Source organism: Gymnodraco acuticeps, unplaced genomic scaffold, assembly GCF_902827175.1.
Source record: "Gymnodraco acuticeps unplaced genomic scaffold, fGymAcu1.1, whole genome shotgun sequence".
Taxonomy (NCBI): Eukaryota; Metazoa; Chordata; class Actinopteri; order Perciformes; family Bathydraconidae; genus Gymnodraco; species Gymnodraco acuticeps.
This window is the reverse complement of record NW_022991575.1, coordinates 1,255,930-1,279,671: the sequence shown is the minus strand read 5'-3', so window position 1 is coordinate 1,279,671 and position 23,742 is coordinate 1,255,930. Positions and strand designations below refer to the sequence as shown.

At 42.2% G+C, this 23,742-nt stretch overlaps 1 protein-coding gene across 1 annotated transcript in view; it reads right to left on the bottom strand.

The window, feature by feature from the left end:
* Positions 1–23,742, bottom strand: part of samd4a (sterile alpha motif domain containing 4A) — a 50,219-nt gene that overhangs the window by 25,533 nt on the left and 944 nt on the right. Inside the window, 1 exon segment of the mRNA XM_034197540.1 lies at positions 22,848–23,539. Within this exon segment, the coding sequence (XP_034053431.1) occupies positions 22,848–23,043 (196 nt within the window). The 5' untranslated portion in view covers positions 23,044–23,539.

Here is a 23,742-nt window from a genome sequence, read left to right as displayed (position 1 = left end):
CCATGATTTAAACTCATTGATTTCCAAGTGACTGGAAAACATCAATATGTAACACAGAAACCTTCAATAATACGCTAAGAAGCTTACATAAGTAGTGGTGCAGTGCCAACTTTTAAATACCAAACAGTTTAAAGGTGTTTCTTCTCATTTGTTCGACTTTCTAAGATGGTTGTTGTCTACTAGCACAAGTTACGCAGAGATCATAAATAGTCCTGACTGAACATAGCCCTCAATAACTCCACAATTCATTAACCATGGCAACATGTCTCTATCAAAATAGGAAAATACTTGACATCACTACCTGTTTATTAACATTTGTTTGATCATCAAAAGCCTCTCTCTCTCGAGCGTATTCAAAGCCTTCAAAGTGTTTTTAAGTTTAAAGCCAACATGTGCTGAATTAAAACAAGTTTTATTTCTCAACTACTTTCTCAATACACTTGACCTCCTTCACATAGTGTACATGTAATACATGTAACACAAGATACTTGCATATTGTGGTGAATCTGCTCTGTTGTGTACTGCACACATTTCTTTAAATCTAGACACAGGACTCCTGCTAATTTGACTCAAATATAAACTAGTGATGTTATCACATGAAAGACAATCTGCATTGTAATTGTCCGTAGAAGTAACACAGACCGGGCCGGGCTGTAGGTGAGTGACTGATGACAAAACGCCCATTATTCAGAGACATTCTCACTTCTTCCCTCCATACATTTCCACAGAAGGTCAAAGCCTAGCACTCTCCTGTGAACTCCTATTTAAGGTTTGGAATGCAGGCTGATATATATAAACAACTACAGTAAGTATACTTACACTGAGGGAAGATTCCCATAAGAAGCTAAGTTAAGTGAAACCATTTCTTTCAGAGTTTAATAAGTAGAATAAACATGCAAATGAACAATCCTAGATCATTCTCAACAACGGCATTAGCTAAGAAAGGATGCTAAATGTTGCTGGATGTAGTTCTATATTGTTGCACACGAAGTTGATGTTTTTTTAACAGCTTACTACAAATACTACTAGTGTTTGGACTGCAAAACACACCCACATATGCACACAAACATCTGTGCTCTGTGTGGTTGCTGTCATTACCAGACTTTTCACAGCAAATTATTTGCTAGAATTACAAGGTTTCACTCTTCGTGTAACCCTTTACCAATTGATTTCATTTGCATGTTTCTGGCTGTGAGAAGTTATTCTTTACAAAGGAACTTCTAAAGTTATAAAAACCTGCTTATGACAGTGTTCTGAATATGTTGTTGTGTAATTCAGGAGCTAGGTATTTGTTCCTTAAATGTATGTATTTGTAGTCTTTAAGTCAGACGAGAACGGCTGGAAAATAGTGTGAAACCACTACACCTAGAATTCAGGAAGCTGCTTGAGGCTAATTGACCTTTTTACTCCAAGGTCATCAGTCAAAGAGTCAGCCTGGGAGCATTTCCCCACACAGGGAACACACATGCAGCATCTCTCACCACTTAAAAGAGGGGTCATAGTAGTTGACCCTAGCCAAGGTCAAAGGTCAACTGTTAGAGACACAATTGTCTACCTATTACACCAACTATTAAACCATCAACACTGGGTAAATGAATGCTCAAAATGACGAACAAAATGCAGCAAACTCACAACTGAATGCAACAGGATTAGTCTCACACTACAACAAGGCCAAATACAATTCAAAGGTTTTCCCATGAGTGTGTCTTCCCTAGCACGGTGACTCCTACCCTGAGCCTTAAGGGGGAAAGTGCTAACCTCAACTAACTCGAGTGAAAAATGGAGGGGAGGTGGAATGACGGGGGAGCGGTTAAGCTGCGGTTAAAAAGAAACTAATGCAGAGCTGCCACTCCTCCTTACACAGCGATACCAACCCCCCCCTATTCCCCCTCGTTTCTTCGTAGTTTCTGACTCAGTGTTACTCAATGAACTTCCCTGGAATAAGAAAGTCTCTGAACTTTGCATCCACCTGGCCACACAGAGGACGTAGACTCAAGAAGTGAAAATAAAACATCAGCAGGTATAGGTTCATAAGTAAAGATAGCCAATTACAATTGGCCCTAATGGTTCGACACGTTATACTAACATTAGATATTTACAGTCAACAAACATCTTCAGCATTACAAATAGTAAGTTTGATTGTGAGTTTGATGTTAGCCTTAACGTTTGTCACACTTTGCCAAATGTTAACTTAACACACTACCTTACAAATTGCTTGCAGACAAAGTGAATTTTCCTCAGATTTGCCCGTCAAAAAATGTTAGCATCAGAACGTTTTGAAGATATGTGGCTGGTAAAATATTGGTCAAAATGTTACCATGGTTACTCTGATGCAAGCCTGGGTTCATGTTAATTTTTTAGCAGACTCAGACCTACTAATAGTCTCATAATAGGGGTACAGTTGTGGCAAAATCCATATGACACACAGATACAGGGAAATGACTCACAGACAGGAAGTTCATTCTTAAGTATCTCTGATGAGAGTGCTCCATACAAAGTAAGAATATAGATCAAATACAGATCTAACTATACAAACCGCAGCGAGAGAAAGCAAAAGTGAAACAAATGATGTTAAGATTATTGTTCCATGCCAGACAGAGAGACAGGGGTATGCTGGGAATAGTTGAGTCACATTAGCATCATTGAGAAGAAACAATGACGAGGAGAGTCGGACATACACAAACACTAAAACCTCAGACAGAGAGTCATTTTGTTCAGGGGCTGACACAGCATTTCCCTGCTGGTGAACTCTGTGCCACCCTGTCCGTGCTCTGCCCTCTGACACCCTCTCTGGCACCAAGACAAGGGTGCTGCTTTAAGCACCCCCCACCCCCTGCCTCACTGAGTAGAATTCTTCCTCTGTCAACCTTGCGTCAAACCGCCCACTTTCCCCCCCCTTACTCTGGACAATTCTGTCTGGGTTCTAGAGTAAGTACAACAGAAAGAGAAAGCAGACCTGCATTTAAACTACTGGACTACAATTGTTCCAGTCATTCAAACACAGAAGTTGTAAAGAACTCAAAAGTTGACATCATAATCATAGTTATGGGTTGGGTAAAACTTTCATGAGTAAATACCTCTGGAGAAGCTCTCACATTTGAAGCTGCTGTTGATTGTGGATAACTGACAAACCTTTCTGCTGGAAAGCTTGTGAACATATACCAAGCAACGAGAGTTCCCCTTGTTACTACACACCCTCAGTTAGGGGGGAAACGGTAGGTACATCGCTCAAAATCATAATTTGATGTTAGGCCGTTTACCTTCAGTCCCCCACAAGTGGCTGCACTATCCAATAAAAGGCAAAAAAGTCCCACAAAAGTAAACACAATTATTATATAACAAATATATCTTTGAATGTTGTTTTTGTTATCCTAAGAAACAATCCTTCTATTTGAGAGTTGTCATTCTTGGGTGGAATTTCTACAGTCTGTATAATTGCATCAATCTCATACATAACCGTCATATTTTTCGTAGCAGTTATTAGGCCACCATTTTTCGATTGAATGTTTAACTCATATTAGTCATGAATTCAAAGCTCTGCAACTAGTAAACAAAACATGATGCTGTTGACTCATTTTTGACTCATTTTTCCTCAAATATAAAACATCTTCCTTGGCAATATCCAGGCTGTCAATACAACACTGCCCACCAGTTGAGTGGGCAGTGTTGAGACAGACAGTTGAGAGCAACAAGTTCACTGTTGTTCTCCGACGTGGTTTAACCATACTCTGGGAAGCACGGGCGCTAAACTTAAGTAGAAGTATAGAAGTCAGTTTGAGGGTAGTGGGTACTTAGGAGAAGACAATTAAATTACACAGAACATGGTCTCATCTCTGGAAAACCCCTGAGACTAATCTGGATCAACAACATCAGCCATCTATGTGGAAAAGCAGAGCTGCCCTTTACTGACATTTCAACATAGATTTGACTTTAAAGGAAACCTAAAGTATGTTCTTAATCTAAAGTGTGTTTGATTGGAGGGTCAAAGCCTAACAGACAATTATAAGCAATGAAATAGATGGATATGCCCTAAAAATGGATGAATACATAATACAAGCTCAAATTTCAAATGCAATTAAAGTAATAAGACATTTGAAATAAATAAACATGACCTTAATCATTGTAGAAAATGGGGCATAATCATTCATGTTAAAAACAAAATAAGGCTTTCAATAGATTTCTTCTAGTGCCTTCTTTGAAACTGTTTAGAGGGAGTGTCCCCTTGGCAGGTCATCGTTTTTTCAATGTGGCTTTGTTAATAAAATTGCATTTTTTTTATAGGAATTGATATATGTTGTAGGATATTAGTGTGATCTTTGGATGGATTTCATAATGCTTATTTCATTATTTCCAGTGGTCCTAAACATGCTGGTCATCTTCCTTCTCTAGAGGTTTTAATTCCAACAACGTACAAAGCCAGGAACAGCAAGAAAACATGAAGTACTGAACATCTCTAAAGCACATCCCATCTCCAGGTCATTTGAAATGATATCCCAGCAGCCTCAGTGCAGCAGTCGTCGTTGGGTTTAACTTTGACCCTGAGCTGATACACCTCTTCACATCCGACTGTGATCACAAGACACAAGTGGCATTGGTGGAAACAATGTGATTGTTTTAGCTCCTTTGTTGCACAAATGAAATAACACACACAGACACACTTGTGGAGACTGTTAGTAAGACACATGATTCCTCTCGTTCTAAATATAGACAGATCGACAGCATACAAAGCCACAACAAGGCAGCTAGCACAACAGATAAGACCATATTAGCCGTTAGCAAAGGGACACATTACTCCTCATAACAATGACACACCAGCCATGTGTGTGTGTGTGTGTGTGTGTGTGTGTGTGTGTGTGTGTGTGTGTGTGTGTGTGAGAAACAGAGAGAGGAAAAGACAGAGGAAGTGAATGTATGAGAGCAAGACAGTGTGTGTGGAAAGGTGTGTACACTCTTGACCCCGACTAAAACCTAAACATGTCTATATTAGCCAATTTGAAGTGATGAGTGTCTGTTTGTGGGAGAGGGTTTGCAAGTTGTGTGGTTTTGAGTTAAAGTGAAGATTAGCTTACATTTTGTAAGGGTTAAGATGGAGGTATGGCCGAGGTGGGTTAGGGTTAATGAATGAATGGAAAATCCTTACATGTGTCTGTGTGTGTGTGTGTCCTCTAAACCTGTGTTCTGTGCTCCTGCTGTGAGCAAAACAAACATTAGACCGGCTCACTTTGTCCCACTGCCGGCAACTTGCTATAGCTATTGTTGATTCAACACCGTGTCCGACGCAGCATGTTCCCTTTACCAACCAGAGGACAGCAACCCGAGAGAAAGAGAGCTGACCAACAATAAACAGAGAAGGGGGCTTAACTTAGGAAAACCACCGACCAAGGAGGCTAATACCAACTAGCTGGAAAGAGAGAGATAGCGGACATACAGTCTGTAAAACAAGACGTCATGGTTTAAACACAGAGGCCCAAACTGTAAGGGGAAATCATTTGGAATGAATACAACTTAGAAGTAGTTGAAGAAGGAGGAAAAAGGGGCGACGGTCCAGGGTGGGGGTTACATGAGGAGAACAAAGTTAAGACAGACGGAGTAGTAGACGGGTGGAGTGAAGGGTGGGAGGGGGTAGAAAGGAAAAGTTCCCGCTCACGCTTTCCGAGCGGATTCTCCAGCTCAGCAGTGGGGAATGTGCTGGCATACCACAGAGAGCTGCTGCTGAAGAATGCAGTGATTCCTAACGGATCCACACACACACACACACACACACACACACACACACACACACACACACACACACACACACACACACACACACACACACACACACACACACACACACACACACACACACACACACACACACACACACACACACACACACACACACACACACACACACACACACACACACACACACACACACACACACACACACACACACACACACACACACACACACACACACACACACACACACACACACACACACACACACACACACACACACACACACACACACACACACACACACACACACACACACACACACACCACGGTTGAAGCTCTATTCAGGACTAAGAAAAAGAGAGCTTCTTTACATCACATTGATGAGTCATAATATCACAAAGTGCTGCCGTTAACACAAAACCCTGGCATGGGATGTTGATCGGACAATGTGTCACATGAGTGAGTTCATCCGTTATATTTGGATGCTGGATGTTGTGAAATAAGCAGAAACTAAGAGAAGTAGACTGTGTACTGTGTATGATAATGTTTGTCTTTTCTACTGTGCAATCCCACAGCCTAATTCCCAGTCTACTGCAGGACGGTGACCCTTGACCTACGTGGTATATTTGAAGTGAGATAACTGAGGTGACAAAAATGGCAGCATCCTGTGCCTGAACGCCAAGTACCTGCCAAGAATATTTCAGATGAGGGGAGCTACTTTCTTTATTCACTTTCTAGTCGACATGTACACAGTGTAAAGACACATTTCCAGGAGCATCTTTACTTCATACAGACCACAATGTTTGTCTTAAGGCCCGGACACACCAATCTGACAACAAAGAACTGACACAGACGGACCCGACTGTTGCGTCTCTGCGTCTTGGCCATGTGTCGCACTGGAACACACCGCAAAGACTTCAGCCGACGGCCAAGAAGCACGTACGAACTGCGCATGCGTGAGTGGCAATAACTCTCCTTACCAGCAGGCGGCGGTAGTGTGTATTCGTCATTCAAAAGAGGCAACAAGCGGAAGACAGACTGCGTGATATAAACAAACAACAAATAGCGTGTGCGTTCCATTTTCGCTCTACAGCGAGAAGCTCACGGGGCTTTCCCGAACCTGTGTCGAGAGCTGGAGTTCAATGAAATCTCAGATTTGCCTTCTTAATAGTTTGTTTGGGTCCCTCACTTCCGTTTCCCTTCTCATGCACTGATTCGCTAGCTGAACAGCCAATCAGAGTGATTTATTTTGCCGACTGCCTTTGGCCGACTGAAAAAACCCGACGGTGCGTGTGACGAAGGTAACTTCGTCACTATGGACTGACGGCTTCGGGCCGGGTAATATTGCACTTTATTAGCGTGATTGCACAGTACAGTTGACATCACATATTTGCACATAATTCATACTAATTATTGAGGTAGTATCTTTTTAACTGATTAAACCGTATTTATTGGAATGTCGTCTGGCAGGTGCTGGTCGGGTCCTCGGCTCCGCCTGGAAAGATAGGGGAGTTTGCGAGAGCGCCGAGAGGAGTTATGCTGGTGTAAGGATGACAGCGGTTGAGAGTAATCAGGGTGCAAATAATATGTTGTCTGTGGCTGATGATTGTGTGCACCTGGTGTCCTGTGTTGTCTCCTCCCCCCTCACCTGTGTCTTGTTAGTATGTGTGTATTTAGGTGCTGTTTCCTTGTAACTGGGTGTGTGTGTGAGCTGCAGGATGTGTGCAAGGAGAACAGCAGGATTGAGGCTGTGAACTTTGTGCCCACGTCGGGTTATATTTGTGGACGTTCTGCCTCTGCCTCCTTGCTTGGTCTGGGCCGCTCAACGGTCAGTCTCACAGTGCGGGACACACCAATCTGAGTAGGGCGTGTCGACGCTCATCGTCGGCCTGACGCCCACCGACGCCGATAATCGGCCTGGTATGTATGTCCGTGCCTTTACGGCAGGGAGCAGAAGATCGTGAACAAAGTGATAAGTGTAGGAAATCAAGATAACTAAATGGTAAAAGACTGGGAGAGCAGGCCAACAAATACTAAATACAAATGCATATAAAGTCAGACTTAAAGTAAACAAGCTAAAAAGTAACAAAAACAAGCTAAAGTAAAAAAGAAGACGTGAAATAGCGCCAAAACCAAGAAACAAGTATCCCTTAAAAAAACATGCAAAAGAAGAAAGACAGAACAAAAAGAATTCTAGTAGGAAAAGAGGAAGGGGGGGGGCTGGTTTGACTATATACAGTAAAGAGGTGTGGTGCAGCAAATATATGATGGAAATTATCTAATGCTTCAAGCTGCATCGCCCCACCCAGAGACAGAGTCCATGTTCTGACAAGGAGAGCAGGCAGGCTCCCACAGGCTCCCACACACACACACACACACACACACACACACACACACACACACACACACACACACACACACACACACACACCACACACACACACACACACACACACACACACACACACACACACACACACACACACACACACACACACACACACACACACACACACACACACACACACACACACACACACACACACACACACACACACACACACACAAGAAAGTTCACTGGTGTCAACAGGTTTCAAGTGAATGGGGGGATTGGGGAGAGAGTGAGTCAGTGTTCTGGGATCAGACTGACCTTGGCCTTAGCCTGACCTACTGACACATAACTGAATGAGGAGGAGGAGGAGGAGGAGGAGGAGGAGGAGGAGGAGGAGGAGGAGGAGGAGGAGGAGGAGGAGGAGGAGGAGGAGGAAGAAAAGGGGGGCTGTGAACTCCTGTCTAGTTAGGTTTTGAAATATTCCTTGAGTAGATACAACAACAAAAAAACAGGTGGCATGTTTAATGGCAAAGATTGAATTCTGCCCCGTCTTCTAATCTTGTGGTAATAATCTTTCTTTTATACGTCTGTTTTACAACTAGACAGGGTGGCATCGTAAAAAAAGGAAAAGAAATATGATTTGTTATATCACATTTTTGGTCTAGCCCTTAATCTCCATTAGAGCTGTGTAACAGATTTCAACCCTGCTCTATTAAAATCAACACAATATATCCTTAAAACCAATGTGCATATACATCGCCTATAGCTGTCCACTAAAAGAGTAGTGAACCGAGGAAGAGGGGAGCGGAGAGAGAACATATATCGCTATCCATCTAAATAATCTGCGTGTCAGTCATCATGTTGGACAGGTAAAGCTGACTGAGAGGAAACAGGCAGTCAAACTGTCAGGAAAGCAGTCGGCAGGTGATTTACTCACTGCTGTCTGACTTTCTGGTGAACACATGGTGCTCGGATCTGGGTATTTGGACAAAAGGCTGTTTTAAACAAACATGACTGACGTGCATCCGTTTCACGAGGTGGCTGTCAGGTTTCTGCAGCAAGCTTATTTCTTAAAGCTCAGATAAATGAAAAGCCTGGTTTCCATCAGCGAAAGAGACAAAGGGATATGTAAACTAAAACACCTGTCCGTGATTCGTGACCTTTGAGTGGGACCTTCTAGTTAGCCTGTGATCATTACCACCAGTTGAGCGGTCCAGGACTGAGTCCTACAACCTGAAATGACGTAGCATTTGAGCTATTCCAGGTTCCCTCAAATAGAGGTCAACATTATTTTGAAAGAGTTTTTGGTTAGATGCCTAAAATAAGGTTTTGTGGTTTATGCAAGCTTTCAAAATGTTCACATTTTGTTATACAGCTTACCATCTGTCAGTCAACACTAAATAAGACTAATATCACCCCGAACAATAGTTGGTCTTAGCTTAGCCGTGGTGACGTGCAGCCATGTGACATTAATGTAGTTCATATATAGCTTAACATTACCTTTTTACAACTGGCCAAAGCATTTATGCTTCAACTATTATAAGAGCTTTGTTCATTTGTGTGCACCGCTCCAAGCAAGCATTACCCTACTAAATAAGTGTCACTCTAGTATACTTCACATTCAAAACTAACATTTGATCATCACTTGAGATGTGAAGACAAACATCTTATTGGCACACAGTCGGAAGCTATTTGAAATGTGTATCCTGATGATAGTTAGACAGTAAAACAAGCTCATGGCCTATGAAGGAAGTGTCCTGCATGGCTGCCTGTTGATCTCACGGGACGGCAGTGAAGGCTGGGCTGCCAGGAGCTGGTCATTCTGCAGACTGTGCTAGGTTTAAACCATGCGCTCTCAAAGCTGCTCTGACCTCACTGGTGCTATTTCACTCCATTACATTGCCCCTTGTTTTTCCATCTCAGGTCACCGTACAAGTTTAGAGCTAGAGGACTGACATAACACTTTGTTTGTAGAGTCGTATAGTCTGCTGTTATTGTGTGCTTCATTGGACAATATCAGTTGAGCATTTCATGATTGGAATCATCAGCCCTGGTCAGCCCAATCGTTCCTGCCACATCGCTCTCATAATGGAGCCCACGAGGCATTCGTGAAATGTAGGTGACAAAACAGTCTTTCATGGAAAGCAAAGAACCCTGGAGGATTCAACCTAAAGGTTCAGATAATGAACTAATGCCATGATACAAAGAAAAGAAGACGACTGTAAACAGGTGGAAACTAGACAACAATGTCTTAGTAGTACAGAAGTAATAGTGATTATGTCCACTCCTGTGTACTGTTGTGTTCGAGAGGCTTTTTCTGAATGAAATCAGGGTCTCCGCGTTGCTTCAACAAACAGACTCATGGGACCCACAATAGAAAAGAGGAACACCTTTTCATAGCAGACTTGCATCATCACCGCCGGCGGGACACCTGCTCAATGTATAGAAGATTATATAAAAGCACGGCTCTCAGCTGGTTTTGACATTGTGTGAATGAGTGTGTGTGTGTGTGTGTGTGTGTGTGTGTGTGTGTGTGTGTGTGTGTGTGTGTGTGTGTGTGTGTGTGTCTAACACTGTTGGTTTTCAGTAGGTGTAAAGTAAGTCATTTCCTCTTGGATGGTTATTTATTTATAGTGTGTCATGTTTAAACAGTTGCTAAAATGTGTGGGATTATTCTTGTAAAGTGGGAAACACCTGCCAGACGGTGAGTTAAACATCTGTGTCTCCCTCTTCCACAGGAAAAGGAAAACATCATCACGGCTTCTGTACACAGCAGCATCCAGCTTCATCCTTTATGGCTTCATCATAGGAAAGTGATCTTCACTATGTCTGACATCATGCCACGTCCACTCTAGAGCTCATTCAAATCAAGTTTGATTTATATAGCACATTTATAAACGATTTATGGTCGAGCCAAAGTGCTGTACATATAATAAAAATAGCCTACAGTAGAGACACTTTACAGCTAATTAACAGCACAGATTGTTCAGAATATCAGTATGAGAAAAAACGACACCTATCCTTAGACCCTCTGTCCTTAGACCCTCACATCGTACAAGGAAACACTTCCAGAGAAAACCCACAGTTTAAAGGGAACATGGGAGAAAGCTCAGGGAGAGCAACAGAGGAGGGATCCCTTTCCCAGGACGGACAGACGTGCAATAGATGCCGTATGTACATTAAAAAGATAATACATGTTACAGCATATAGACCGAATGTTAGGAAATGCATGTGTCTATAATAAGAAGATGAATCCACGAGGATTCAAACAATGGCTGCCAACCAAGTCAAGGTATCCAGGTCTTATCATTATTTTAAAATGTGATACTAAATCAACACAAACTTCCAATAAAAGGAGTACAGAATTTAAGTAGAAAGACAAAAAGCTATTATTTTGTCAAACAATTGTAAAAAGTGACCATCCCAGTTTCCAAGGTGATGTTTTGTCCAACAAAGACATCCGGAGATATTCAGTTAAATATGACACGAAACAGAGATAAAGGACATCTCTACATATTTGAGAGATCATTTTCATAGGTAGAATTCATCTCTGCACTAAAAGCATGACTACCTGGAACAATTCTTTCTTTAATGTAAAAGGTCAAATATCACAAGTCTCATTTGGATGATATGTTAACTTAAATAAAAGAAAAGACTTCAGTGGTTTCCATCGTTTTGTCCTGCAGAGCTACTTGTTGCATGCTACTAGACATCATGTGTGTGTGTTGAGTGTGAGAAGAGGCCAGAAGATGGTTTCTTATTGTCTCATCTTTTTCCCAGCAGTGGGGGAGGTTTCCTATAGGACACGGCTGCTGTGTGAATGGAGAACAATTCCTTGCTATCCTTCGCCCCAACCCCCCTCCCTTCCCACTTCCTCTTGAGTCTTTCATCAACATCCCCTCTTCTCCCCTGCTGCAGTAGTAACTGGTGTTTGGGGGTTCAGAGGAAGCCGGGTGGGGGAGAAGCACGGCAAATCATTTGCAGTCTACCTGTGGAAGCTGCGTAGAGCTCCAGTGTTGAGGAGGCTCTGAATGTGGCAGTCGCAGCTATGCGGGGAATGTGAGCCTCTGCTCTGCCAGGGCTGGACCAGAGAAGCCCACAACTCTATTTAAGGAAATGGCAGTCAGGGGCCCAATAGCCGCTCTCTCTCTGCCTCCAATTCTCTGTCCGTCTCTCGCACAGTTTAAAGCCCCCCCTTCCTTCCTTTTACAAGAATGATAATTATTTTCCTTAGTGGAAGAAAGGTTTATATCCGTACCTGCTGGGAAGGAGAACACACACAAAAAGAAAAGTGTGTGTAAACATCACACACACGCAGCAGTGTATTGATGGTGTGGTTTAGGTAATTGTTTCCGGTACATTTGCAAACTTAATAAGGATGTGTCTTTGTGAACTACTTAATGGCTGCGGTCTGCCAAACAACAAAAACAACAACGAGCCAGATAAACAGAGGAAAAGATTGAAAGACGGAAAGGGTTTCAGTCTACCTGGAAAAAGGAAATAGTCGGTATTCAGGTCTCTTTTACTGCAAAGTGCTTATGGTCAAACACAAGCATAACAATGGTCATTAATGCAGCAATGCCCTGGCCTTTATACCAACCAAATGTAATAAAGTGCTTTCACACTAAGGCATCATATCAGGGTTGCATCAATGTGTGCCATCTCAACATTTAATGATACTATGAATGTTTCCAACCATTATTGGATTCATTTATTTATACCATTGATTAGAACTACCCTACGTTAGAGAGCCGAGAGATATACTTCATTAGAAAAGTTGTTAACTTTCGTTCAAACGATATATTCTTAAGCATACATTAAGAACAGAACCAAACATTTGAGGCCACACTTTAGTCTCCATGTGCTTAATACCAGTGTAAATTGTATCTGCGATGTTAAAAAACCAAACTGTTGTGGTAGTGGCCTTCAGAATCTACTGTGTTTGAATCCTTAAAAGTGTTTAATTTTATGGACAGGTGGTCACAATACCAGGTGGTCACTTCACTAACTGGTTTGACTACAACGATGTGTTCACTGCCTACAGCCCAGGCAGAGTCTTCAGGCTCTACTGGTCACTCCTGCACTCTTGCAAAAAAAGTGTTTGCATTATGCTGCAGCTTCTGATGTACATTCGAGTGTCATGTGGAATGTGTGAGACAGACGTGTTTACCCAGCATTCTCGCCTGTCCGCAGCCTGAGGGACATAGCTTCAGCATCCGGCTTCAAAACTGAAAAACACGAGAACAGCCCGAGGCCACGAGAGCTTCACTCTACGTTCACAAGAGGCGATCGTAGTTAAACACGACAGCCATGTGGTTGCTCATCAGTGAGCGCTATTCTCTGAATTGTCAACATCCAAATAGAACTCGAAAATGGAGGGTGTGGTTTACACTTTGGGAAAAGCTGTGTGTCTATACGATTGGATTCAGATATAGATTTGTCTGTGCATTCAGTTGACAGTATCTCCTCAGTACCAACAGTGATATAATTAGGATCATCTGCTATATGGTTGAGTGATAGTATTGACAGATAACAGTCAAATACTTGTTTAGACCATTGTGAGTATGATTCTTTCAAATACACATTTCCTAACTTCCCTGACTACTGGAGGTGTGTGATGGACATCTCACTATTAGTAAACATAAGCAATGTTTTCAGCTTTTAAAGGCTGTGTTTGGCTTACCAAGAGGCTTACGAACTGTCAGCTCCTATTTCATAAATATGTAGAAAAGTTATCAAAAGTAAACATAAGGACTAATTATTAGCTATTAAAGTCAGACAGTATTAATAAAGTCATGTGATCTGATGGGAATTAAAACCAAAGATCCAAAAATAACTTACCCTTAGTAATTCCTAAAGCATGAGCTTGGTTTCTTTGTTGGCTTTTATTGTGAAAGGTGTTGATAAACACTTCTAAAGCTACTTCCGGCCTGAGCGTCTTGGCTTGTCTTGCTGTTGGTGAACACCGCTTCCTGGAGGAGTCTGCTTACGATGAGTTCATTTCCACCCATTGGGGATTTCAAGTCTCCAGTTGTATGAACGCCCTGGCAACTGTTGCCATAGGGCGCTTTCACCGACCGGTTCTGCTAATGTCACTGTCTGTCAGAGCCAACAGCATGTCAGCCAATCAAGAGTAAATACATGTGTGCTCGGTGGCACCTTGCTGTGTCCCCACTGTCAGCGTCCATTCATGATAGGACTGAGAGGCCAGTCAGAGTCAGTCACACATTAAAGATTTTGGACAGGCAAACAAATGGGCACATGCAATTACATCATTCTTATGACAACAAATGTTGTGCTGTTGAGTATCAAAAAGGTGGAGGTAATGGCTACCTGCTGCTGACTTGTATGCACCACAGAACCATAATCAATAAAAGAGTATTCAACCCTCATTTGACGAGAATAGCATTTATTGATGACGTTGTTGCATCTATAAACTGCTATAAACGTGTTGCCAATAGTTTGGCCACTTTATTCGGTACATCTGTATTATTAAATGCAGTCCAATACAACAGCCTTACATTTGACTTTCAAAAAGATATACAAATAATTTCTTAGGTTAGAGAATAGGAATCAGCTGTTTTTATTCCTAAAAAATGTCTGGGTGACAGTAATAAGTTGAAAGGACCGAGCCAAACTTCGACAGCCTCCTCACACAAGCGGAGTAGTGTGTACAGCACTGCCAGATGCCTGAGAGCAGGGTGGGGAAGGGGCAAGGCGGGGCTGGGGGCTATATGGGGAAACATTATACGCCTGTATGTCTGCCCTGGTCAGGACGAGACTCACTGGTCATCTATGAGATGGACTGCTATTCCTCACCTGTTCACACACACACACACACACACACACACACACACACACACACACACACACACACACACACACACACACACACACACACACACACACACACACACACACACACACACACACACACACACACACACACACACACACACACACACACACACACACACACACACACACACACACACACACACACACACACACCTCTTGTTACTATTAAAGGAAGTAAATTCAGATGGTGTTTACAACTTAACCTCACACTTGAAGTCAGACTTTCACTGAATTGCTACTATATTTAGATTTGTTCAGATATACACACATCATCTAAACCTTAATAATTCACTGAGGGCGTAACTGTATATCTATATATATACAGTTACGCCCTCATTTTCCTTGGATGCACCTTCAGAATCAAACCGTACTACTGCCTGTTAGCTAAACCACGCTGGATAATGTTCAATGAATAATTAGGGAGTGGCTTGAAGCTTTGTGTAAACAAGGTTTCCAGACCAAGTCCAGCAACATTAAAGCTACAGAAATAGCATAGACAAACATGCAATGTATTTGTAATGCAAAAGGAAGGCTAAAAAAGACAGAGGGACCAGTCGAGTCTTTCCCCCTGGATAAGGTTCTACCAGCCTCTTGTGAAGACTCTGTCTTTAGTGTTTCTATATGCCCACAAAAGAAATAGGAAATAGTTGTTTTTTTCCCCTTATGTGCCAAAAAACATACAACAATTCTGTCAGACCTAAAAGCCACACTATGCAAAAACCGGTTCAATTTATGTACCATTAAAACCATATAATCCACCAGTCGAAGGAGTGTATTTTGTCTGTTTGAAACACTTCCACAACGCTAATAGACTGGCCACTCAATCCTTACTGACCATATAGTGCACCTTTTAGTTTGAGGTGTGTACATACACAGATACACACATGGCGCAGTAATCCAACTTGCTAGGGAAATCAAAGCTGGGATCAGATTCATAAAGAAGCACAGAAGGGTTCTGTGTGAAACTAAACCTTGAAGGATTTATGAAGCACTCGATTGCATAATCCCTGCTATCAGTGACACCTCGTCCGCCTCTCTCAGAGATAGTATCAACAGCCCGACATGTCTGAGGCTTCGAGTAGCTTCCATCAGCGTGGTGGAGTCCTTTTGGCAGCTAGTCCATCTTCTTGTTTTTGCATGCGGACAGAAAAAAAAACGCACACAAATACACACAGAAAAAAACAAACACACCTGGAAGCAAGAACTGAAAATAAGAAGCCTTTGCTGTAGAGGCTGATGGAAAAGAGCAGCTTTATTTGGTTTTCCCCCTCTGGGCGTTTTGGCAGGTTGTCTGTCCCCATTCCTGAGGTTCAGAACGAGTTCACAGAACACGCCGTCAACTTCCAGAAATAAACTGTTTGCTCATGCGTGGGTGCAATGAAATAGTTTGGCGCCTGAGTTTTCTCTCTTCAATCTTTCTTGGCCAATCAGATGTTTAGAAAGGCACAAAGGGGGTTGACAAATGGAAAATAAAGTTTGAAAAATCAGATCAGATAACTTGCACTTTTAACTTTGTATTTCTTTGGGGCCAAGTATGTATAGCTACTCTCCTGGCAGAGCAGGTTAACAACATTAAGTTAAAGAGTGATGCAAGCCCCGCCCTCACAGAAGGAAATGGAAGTCTCCTCCAGGGAAAACACTAAATCAAAACCATAGAACTTGGGAAAAGTTTGACCAATCAGAGGAGAGAGTGAATGAGCTTCAGCTGTAAATGGCACCAGTTTTCTCTGAGTCTTCATCTTTTCCCTTTCTCGCTCCTCCTCCTCCTCCTCCTCCTCCTCCTCCTCCTCCTCCTCCTCCTCCTCCTCCTCCTCCTCCTCCTCCTCCTCCTCCTCCTCCTCCTCCTCCTCCTCCTCCTCCTCCTCCTCCTCCTCCTCCTCCTCCTCCTCCTCCTCCTCCTCCTCCTCCATACCATGGTGTACTCAGGAGACCTTAGTTCCACTGAAGGTGGAATCAGCTTTCCCTTTCCACTGTGTCTTTTTCCCCGCACGCTGGAAAAGCCCCCTTCCAACTCTCGCTGAGCGCCTAACTCAAGTGGGCTTTGACGTGCCCACATTCCTAGACAGTATCCCCAACACCGGAACCATTTTCCGCCTAAGCCAGGAATGCTGATTTTGAGCGCAGGTTTTCATCAGACCTAGTTTAGGCAGAGAGTGCAACAGGAATCTACTCAGTAATACAACGCAGACTTTCGCTACATGTCAATCATCTTACACACAGTCATGCATACGTAAGCTTTCTCTCTCACTACAATACTAGAGATCTAGCAAGTCCCGTCAGCTCCAACGAAAAGTTTTTCTTTAGCTGAAAGTCTAAAAGAATGTTGACCTAGTTTTAAACAGCTTTTCAAATTCAAAGTCTCTACTCCCTCAACCCTTCACCCCCTGTAATAATCCTGACATTTCTGATGAACTGCTGTTTCTAGGTGTAAATAAAAAGGTTTTGCATTCACGCTCCCTCTATGTTACCCAAACAGATCTCCAGTTTCTACTGTAAAAAGCTCTCATTTACAAACTATACAGACAGTAGGCCATGAGCAGATAGTTACAGTGTGTTTCAATCTCTACTATTGTTTCTATGAAAAGCTTTTTGTGATCATTAGGTTACAGGCAAATATACCTCAAAACAAGGACAGAAAATACAAATCTAAATGCATACAATTCAAAACCCATTGCACAATAAAGTATTTCCATCTAAAAAGATAGCAGGATTTCAATTTCAGGACTTTGTGTGAATATCTTAACTTAAAACAGTCAAACTGTGCACTTCCTTCTGCACACTCAGGCTCAAACATCCAATGAGGTAACAATAATTAAGACACATGGTGGAATGGGATGAATTGGATTGCAAAGCAATGACTGCTGCCACTTATACAAAACACAGAGCGCTGTCTCTTTCACCTTCAGGTTCTTTAACACAGTTACTTGTACATATCGGAGTGCAGCCTGCCTCCTTCCAGCTCAAACAACCATGCAGCACACCACAGGAAAAGAAAGTTAGTCATTCAGAACACCAGGCCCACTGTCCTGTCCTTACACTAACCCTACACCCTCTGTGCCGTGTGCGTGTGTGTGTGTGTGTGTGTGTGTGTGTGTGTGAGGGCTGTCCCGAATACCATTTTTCGGGCTCTGGATATTCGGTAGTAATCAGCAGCGAATATTCGAATGTTCGGCCCGCGCGGAGGGGCAGCGATCAGCAGCAAGGCAAGTTTATTTATATAGCACTTTTCAACACAAGGCAATTCAAAGTGCTTTACAAAAAATGAAAGACATTAAGAAAATGGCATTTAAAATCAGTCATTAAAAAGTTACAGTGCAGTCTAAGATATGAATAGTTCAATTAAAAGCAGCGGCAAAAAGAAAAGTCTTCAGCCTGGATTTAAAAGTAGTCAGAGTTGCAGCGGACCTGCAGGTTTCTGGGAGTTTGTTCCAGATATTTGGAGCATAATAACTGAACGCTGCTTCTCCATGTTTAGTTCTGACTCTGGGGACAGAAAGCTGACCAGTCCCTGAAGACCTGAGATATCTGGATGGTTCATCATTTAGCAGGAGGTCAGAAATGTATTTTGGGCCTAAACCGTAGTAGCGAACCGCTTCAACGCGTGTATTTTGGTGTATTCACGGCATTCATTTTGTTATTCTACAGTATTGTTGTTTTATAGTTATTAACCTAATTTGTGTTCTTTGAAATTGAAAAGGATATCGCATTGTGTTTGCTACTTTCGTTGCAGTTGTATATGTCTTAAGTGTAATTTTGCTTGGCTTCCTATTTATGGAAGGAGAGGTAGCGCAGTTGACAGGAAGTTGTTGTTGCTTTGGAAACAACGTGACGGAGATTAACGGAGAAAAGTAATATCTACATATAAAGACGGAGAAAGTAAACGATAACGTTTATGGTTAAGTGTTAGCACCCCCCGATCAAGCTCTTACGTTGATATTGGAGATTTCAATAAATACAATTTGAGAAAAAAAATGGGAAAAAAACGAAAAACAAACAAAACGAATATCCGAATAGCGAAATTGAAACCCGAATAGTACTCCAACGAACTAATATTCGGGTACAGCCCTAGTGTGTGTGTGTGTGTGTGTGTGTGTGTGTGTGTGTGTGTGTGTGTGTGTGTGTGTGTGTGTGTGTTGTCCTTCAGACAGCTCTCTGCTCCACGTCCTCTCAACTTGATCTGATGTTGTCCCTCTTGGGATTGTCTCAAAATAAGTTTTGTTCTCCTTAAGAGGGGGAGGAGAAACAGGAAGTTACATTCCCTAATAACGAAAACTGAAATGCTGAAGGCTACCAATTACTATTGTCAAAGATCACAGGAGAAAACTAGCATTTAAACTTTCTTTCCTTCAAAAACAAAGTCACAGTCAAATCTATCATTTGGTCGTGACTATTACGGAAAGCATGTCACTTGTTGATTTTGGATATGGTCTGAATTAAAATAGCTCAGTTTTGCAAATGACCAAATGACTCAAGGTAACTCAATTTAATAATAAAATGAAAAACTATGAGAAAAATCAATCCTGTGAGGGTACCCCGCCGCTCTTTCAGTGAGATGGTGACACCTTTGACTATGATTGCCTCTCAATTCACAAATAAAGCCGCAACACTCGCTGGGTCCCAAAACAAGGCGGCCTCTCAGCCGTTCAGAGAAGTAGGTCACTGAGGATTCCTTTCATTTGTACAGCGCTTTCCAAATAGTTGTGCTTTTCTACTCAGCCCAAGACTTCCAGCCGCATGTTTAACCCTTTAACAGCCTGCAGGTCTGCACCAGCAACAATATCCACTATATTCATTAGTTTACTCATATTTCTGCTTATTGGGCTCATGGTCTGGGAAACGGTTTGTTGACTTACATTGCCAATATTGTGTTTTTTTAAATTGATAGAAATATAGGTCGTTTGTGTTTTATTCCTATTCTTGTGTAACATTTAAAAGAAATAAACAATGAGATGTAACACTTCGAGGACAGCAGCTTTTTACAGAAAAGTTAAGCCTTTAGTTTTAAGTAATATTTCCATGTCAACTTACAATACATTTCCACAAAGCTCTTTAGAAATGTATGAAGAAAGACTAACAGCACAGTAACACATGCACAAACACTCACTATTGGCTTTGGCTGTAAATACTCCTTGTATAGCTGTGGTAAGAAATGACTTCAAACTGAAAAATACTCCATAATCAATACAAGATCAGTATCGGCCCAGTTAAACAGCAGACCAATGTATCTGCCAGACCTTAGAACACCAGTGACCACAACATACCAGAGGGATCACGTAACCAGACAACGTTCTCCATCTCCCTCTTTTCAGCCGCATGTAATAATAATAATAATAATACATTTGATTTCTATAGCGCTTTTCTTGAACCCAAAGACGCTTTACATTTGGGAGGGAGGGTAGAGGGAGGGTGTCCTGACGTTAAGTCTACAGCGCTGATTCTGTCTCACTTGCTGAATCAGCGGACGGGACGCGACCACAAGCTGACACAGGTGGGCAAAAACTCAAGGGCGTGGCATAGCATTTACTCTGGAGGTACCGACGGCAGAAGTCCATTGAAATCTCTTTAAGCATGATTTCATAGAGAGAGAGCGTGTGGCACAGAATATTGGTACTGAGGTTTCACCGCCGTAATTAATTAAAATAAGGAGAATACGAATCTGCATGATATAAAAGTATCTTTGCGGCGGAAACGTTTTTTTTACAAGTATAACTTGTAACTTCATCTTGACACTATCGTTGCTTTCTTTACATTGAAAAGGTTTAACAAGATATTAAGAAACACAGCTACACTGTATGCAATGACTCAATTAAATGAACACCATTTTCTTAATTTTTGGAAGTACGAAGCTTCAAACAAAACTGACTATATGATGGCTCTACGTTTTGCTACTCCACTGCACTGTGTTGCTTGTGTGTAACTGCATCAGGTATAGGAATAGGTGATTGGACAAAAGGTTTAACCCGTTTCCCCAAATGGAAAGGAAATCCAGTGAGGTCTTGGTTGTGCTTACTGTGGTTATGACCCTTCCTGATTGGAGCAGATTGAGTAAGAAATTGTAATACTAATATTTGTGTAATTGTAGCCAGTGACTGCCATGACAAGGTTACCTCACACTGTAAATCCCTGACCTGATGACACACAGAAAGCAGGCGGTCATCATCGGTCTGTCCAGAGGCACACAGCCTGGACACTGAAGTCTTCAGGGATCTAATCAGGTCATTATGTGTGGTGAAATCCTTCCTACTGCGTCGGGTTATTCGTGATGTATAGTTAAACAAATATAACACAAGCAGTTAGAAAAGAATAACACAAGCCCTAATCCTGAACCATCTTGTTTATGACACTGAATCTACTGACAATTCACCTATAGATATTTGTTTGGGAATAATCTCTCTTCAGCAAAACATGATTTGTAGTAAAGGACGATAGGTGTCAACGTTTACAAACGTGCAATTATGAAAGGGAATATAATCCATCACTTAAAATACAATTATGTCACTGAATGTGCTGAGTAAAGAGCAAAAACAAACAAGCATTATTAAGGCCTTATAACAAAAGTTGTTGCATACATGTTTGCTAATGTGTTCATATTTCTTTATACTGTGTATACTATACATTTAACTTTAATAAAAACAAGCATCCAAGTGTCAAAATAAGTATTATCAGGGTCAATTGAAACTAAATGATTGACATGTTCAAGGTCAATGTAAAAATATACAGTGATGAGGGTTTCAGGTCTTCCTGCCCATGACTATACAATGCAGCAATACCCATAAATATCCAACCTGTTGTAAAACTAACCAAATACCAAACACATGCTTCAAATGACATTTGTTTTTAACGCACATACTTTTATAGGCAAACAACTAAGATATACAAGAGTGATTTATGACTGTGACTCAACACAAAGATCACAGGCAAATGTATGTCTCTTTGCCTCACACATGATGCACTGTATACTTTGATCTCTCCGACAGTATGAACCAGCCTGACTTTGGGAGGGGTCGACTGAGAAGAAGAACTTCATGTTGTGTGCTTTGATGTATCCGGCTTCATATATGAAACAATAACAAAGACCGGCCTGCATTAAGTGCAGCCACTGCCCATTGTAAACCCTGATGGAAACTCTGTGTAATATGTGCGAGTGTCACTGCGAGGCTGGGCCATTATGTCACCCTCAGTGTGAGCCAGCAGATGTGTTACTGCATGCAGATGTTGCCATAGGTACGCACAGACGCCTGCTCTCCATCGCAACAGCTTTTCTTTCAATTTTTCATGAGCCCAGTTGGTTGCCAGGGTTTTTGTTTCCATGGCCACGCTGCAGTCTAATGCAACAAATCCCAGCCAGAGCCCCCCTTGGGTGCCTTGGCGTGATACCAACCTAGAGAGCTACAGTGCTATAGGCTGGCACACTGACTGACTGACTGACAGTGATTCAGCTAGTCACCAGTGTTGTAGACAGTCATCCGGGATAGTATGGCCTTCAAAGCCCTTTGCATTCATAAATGTTTGGTCAAAAAGTAATAAGAGTTCTAAAAATGTGTCTCTTTTCACTCTTTCTTATCAGAAAATGAATGTCGTCTGTACCAGGAGTGTGACATCAACTACAACATGAACAATGAATAAAGAAAAAGATCAACTACAAAAGTAAAGGAGATATAGTGATTGGAGACCAAAGGGGGAAAGTTGCTATATTCTCATCTGTCCCGGCTGTCAGAAATACGTTTAAAAACAATCTTAGAATAGTTTATTTGCCAATGTAGATGTATTATATTATAGTCCCTACCCTATTAATAAGACAAATATAAGGATATCAATTCAGTCTGAGGAATGAATGAATACATCTGCTCTGTCAATGCCTGTAAATGCATCTCCATCATATCCTAGTGGATGATGTAGCAGCTGACGGTGTCTAAGCAGATGGTTGTCCTACCTGGGTTGTTGGCCTCTGCCTCCAGGACCTGCAGTTCAGTGCACTCGGCGAGGGAGTGCTCCAGACAGAGCTGCAGGAAGCGGGCCTGGGTCCGGCTCACCCTCTTCAGCAGGGACAGCAGAGCCACTGTCTGCTCGCACTCATTCCACCCTTTGAACCAGCTGGCTAGCACGCCCACCTGATCGCGAAACATCATGGTCTGCCGGGCGGGGAAAAGGCCGGATGACTTTGGTGGTTAGGAGGAACGACCTTACCCAAACTTTACACTGATGTTTTGTAGTAACAGTGACGTAGAATGATGGCAGTCTTATCAGCTGATTCTTGATGTTTCTATACACAGGGAGTCAGTTCAGCTGAAGCACTGTGATGCCATACTAAAGCTTTGTTGGCGGCTAGGACAGCAGTCACTGTTATGCTTTCTGGTGCTCAAATATGTTTCAACCGGTGTTGGATATATTCCTGCTGGAGGGGGTTTCTGCAACGTCTTCTCCTCTCTGATAATCTCCGCTGGTGGTAGGGGAGTATGTGTGTGAAGATCTCTTCTAGCTAGGCATTAGGAGATATGAGCTGCACTGCTGCTTAGTAGCTCCCAGAGGGATTGATATTTGATGAGTCAGCTTTCTTCCAGCACAAGCTGTGTCACATCAGCTTCAGCCTCGCTGGCATTTTTCTTCAGGGAATCCCTCTTAAGCCTGCAGGAGGATGTTGGAAGTTAGTGGAGGATTGAAAAAAAAAAAATTGAACAGAAAATGCTCTCTTATAGCTCCTTGTACATGCTTCTCCCTCTCTTTCTACACATGCTATGACTTTTACAGTGCACTAGAGAAGACAGCCTCACTAGAAATGCGACAGTGTCCCTGTTGCTTCAGCTCTGCAGACTTTGTGCAACTGGAAT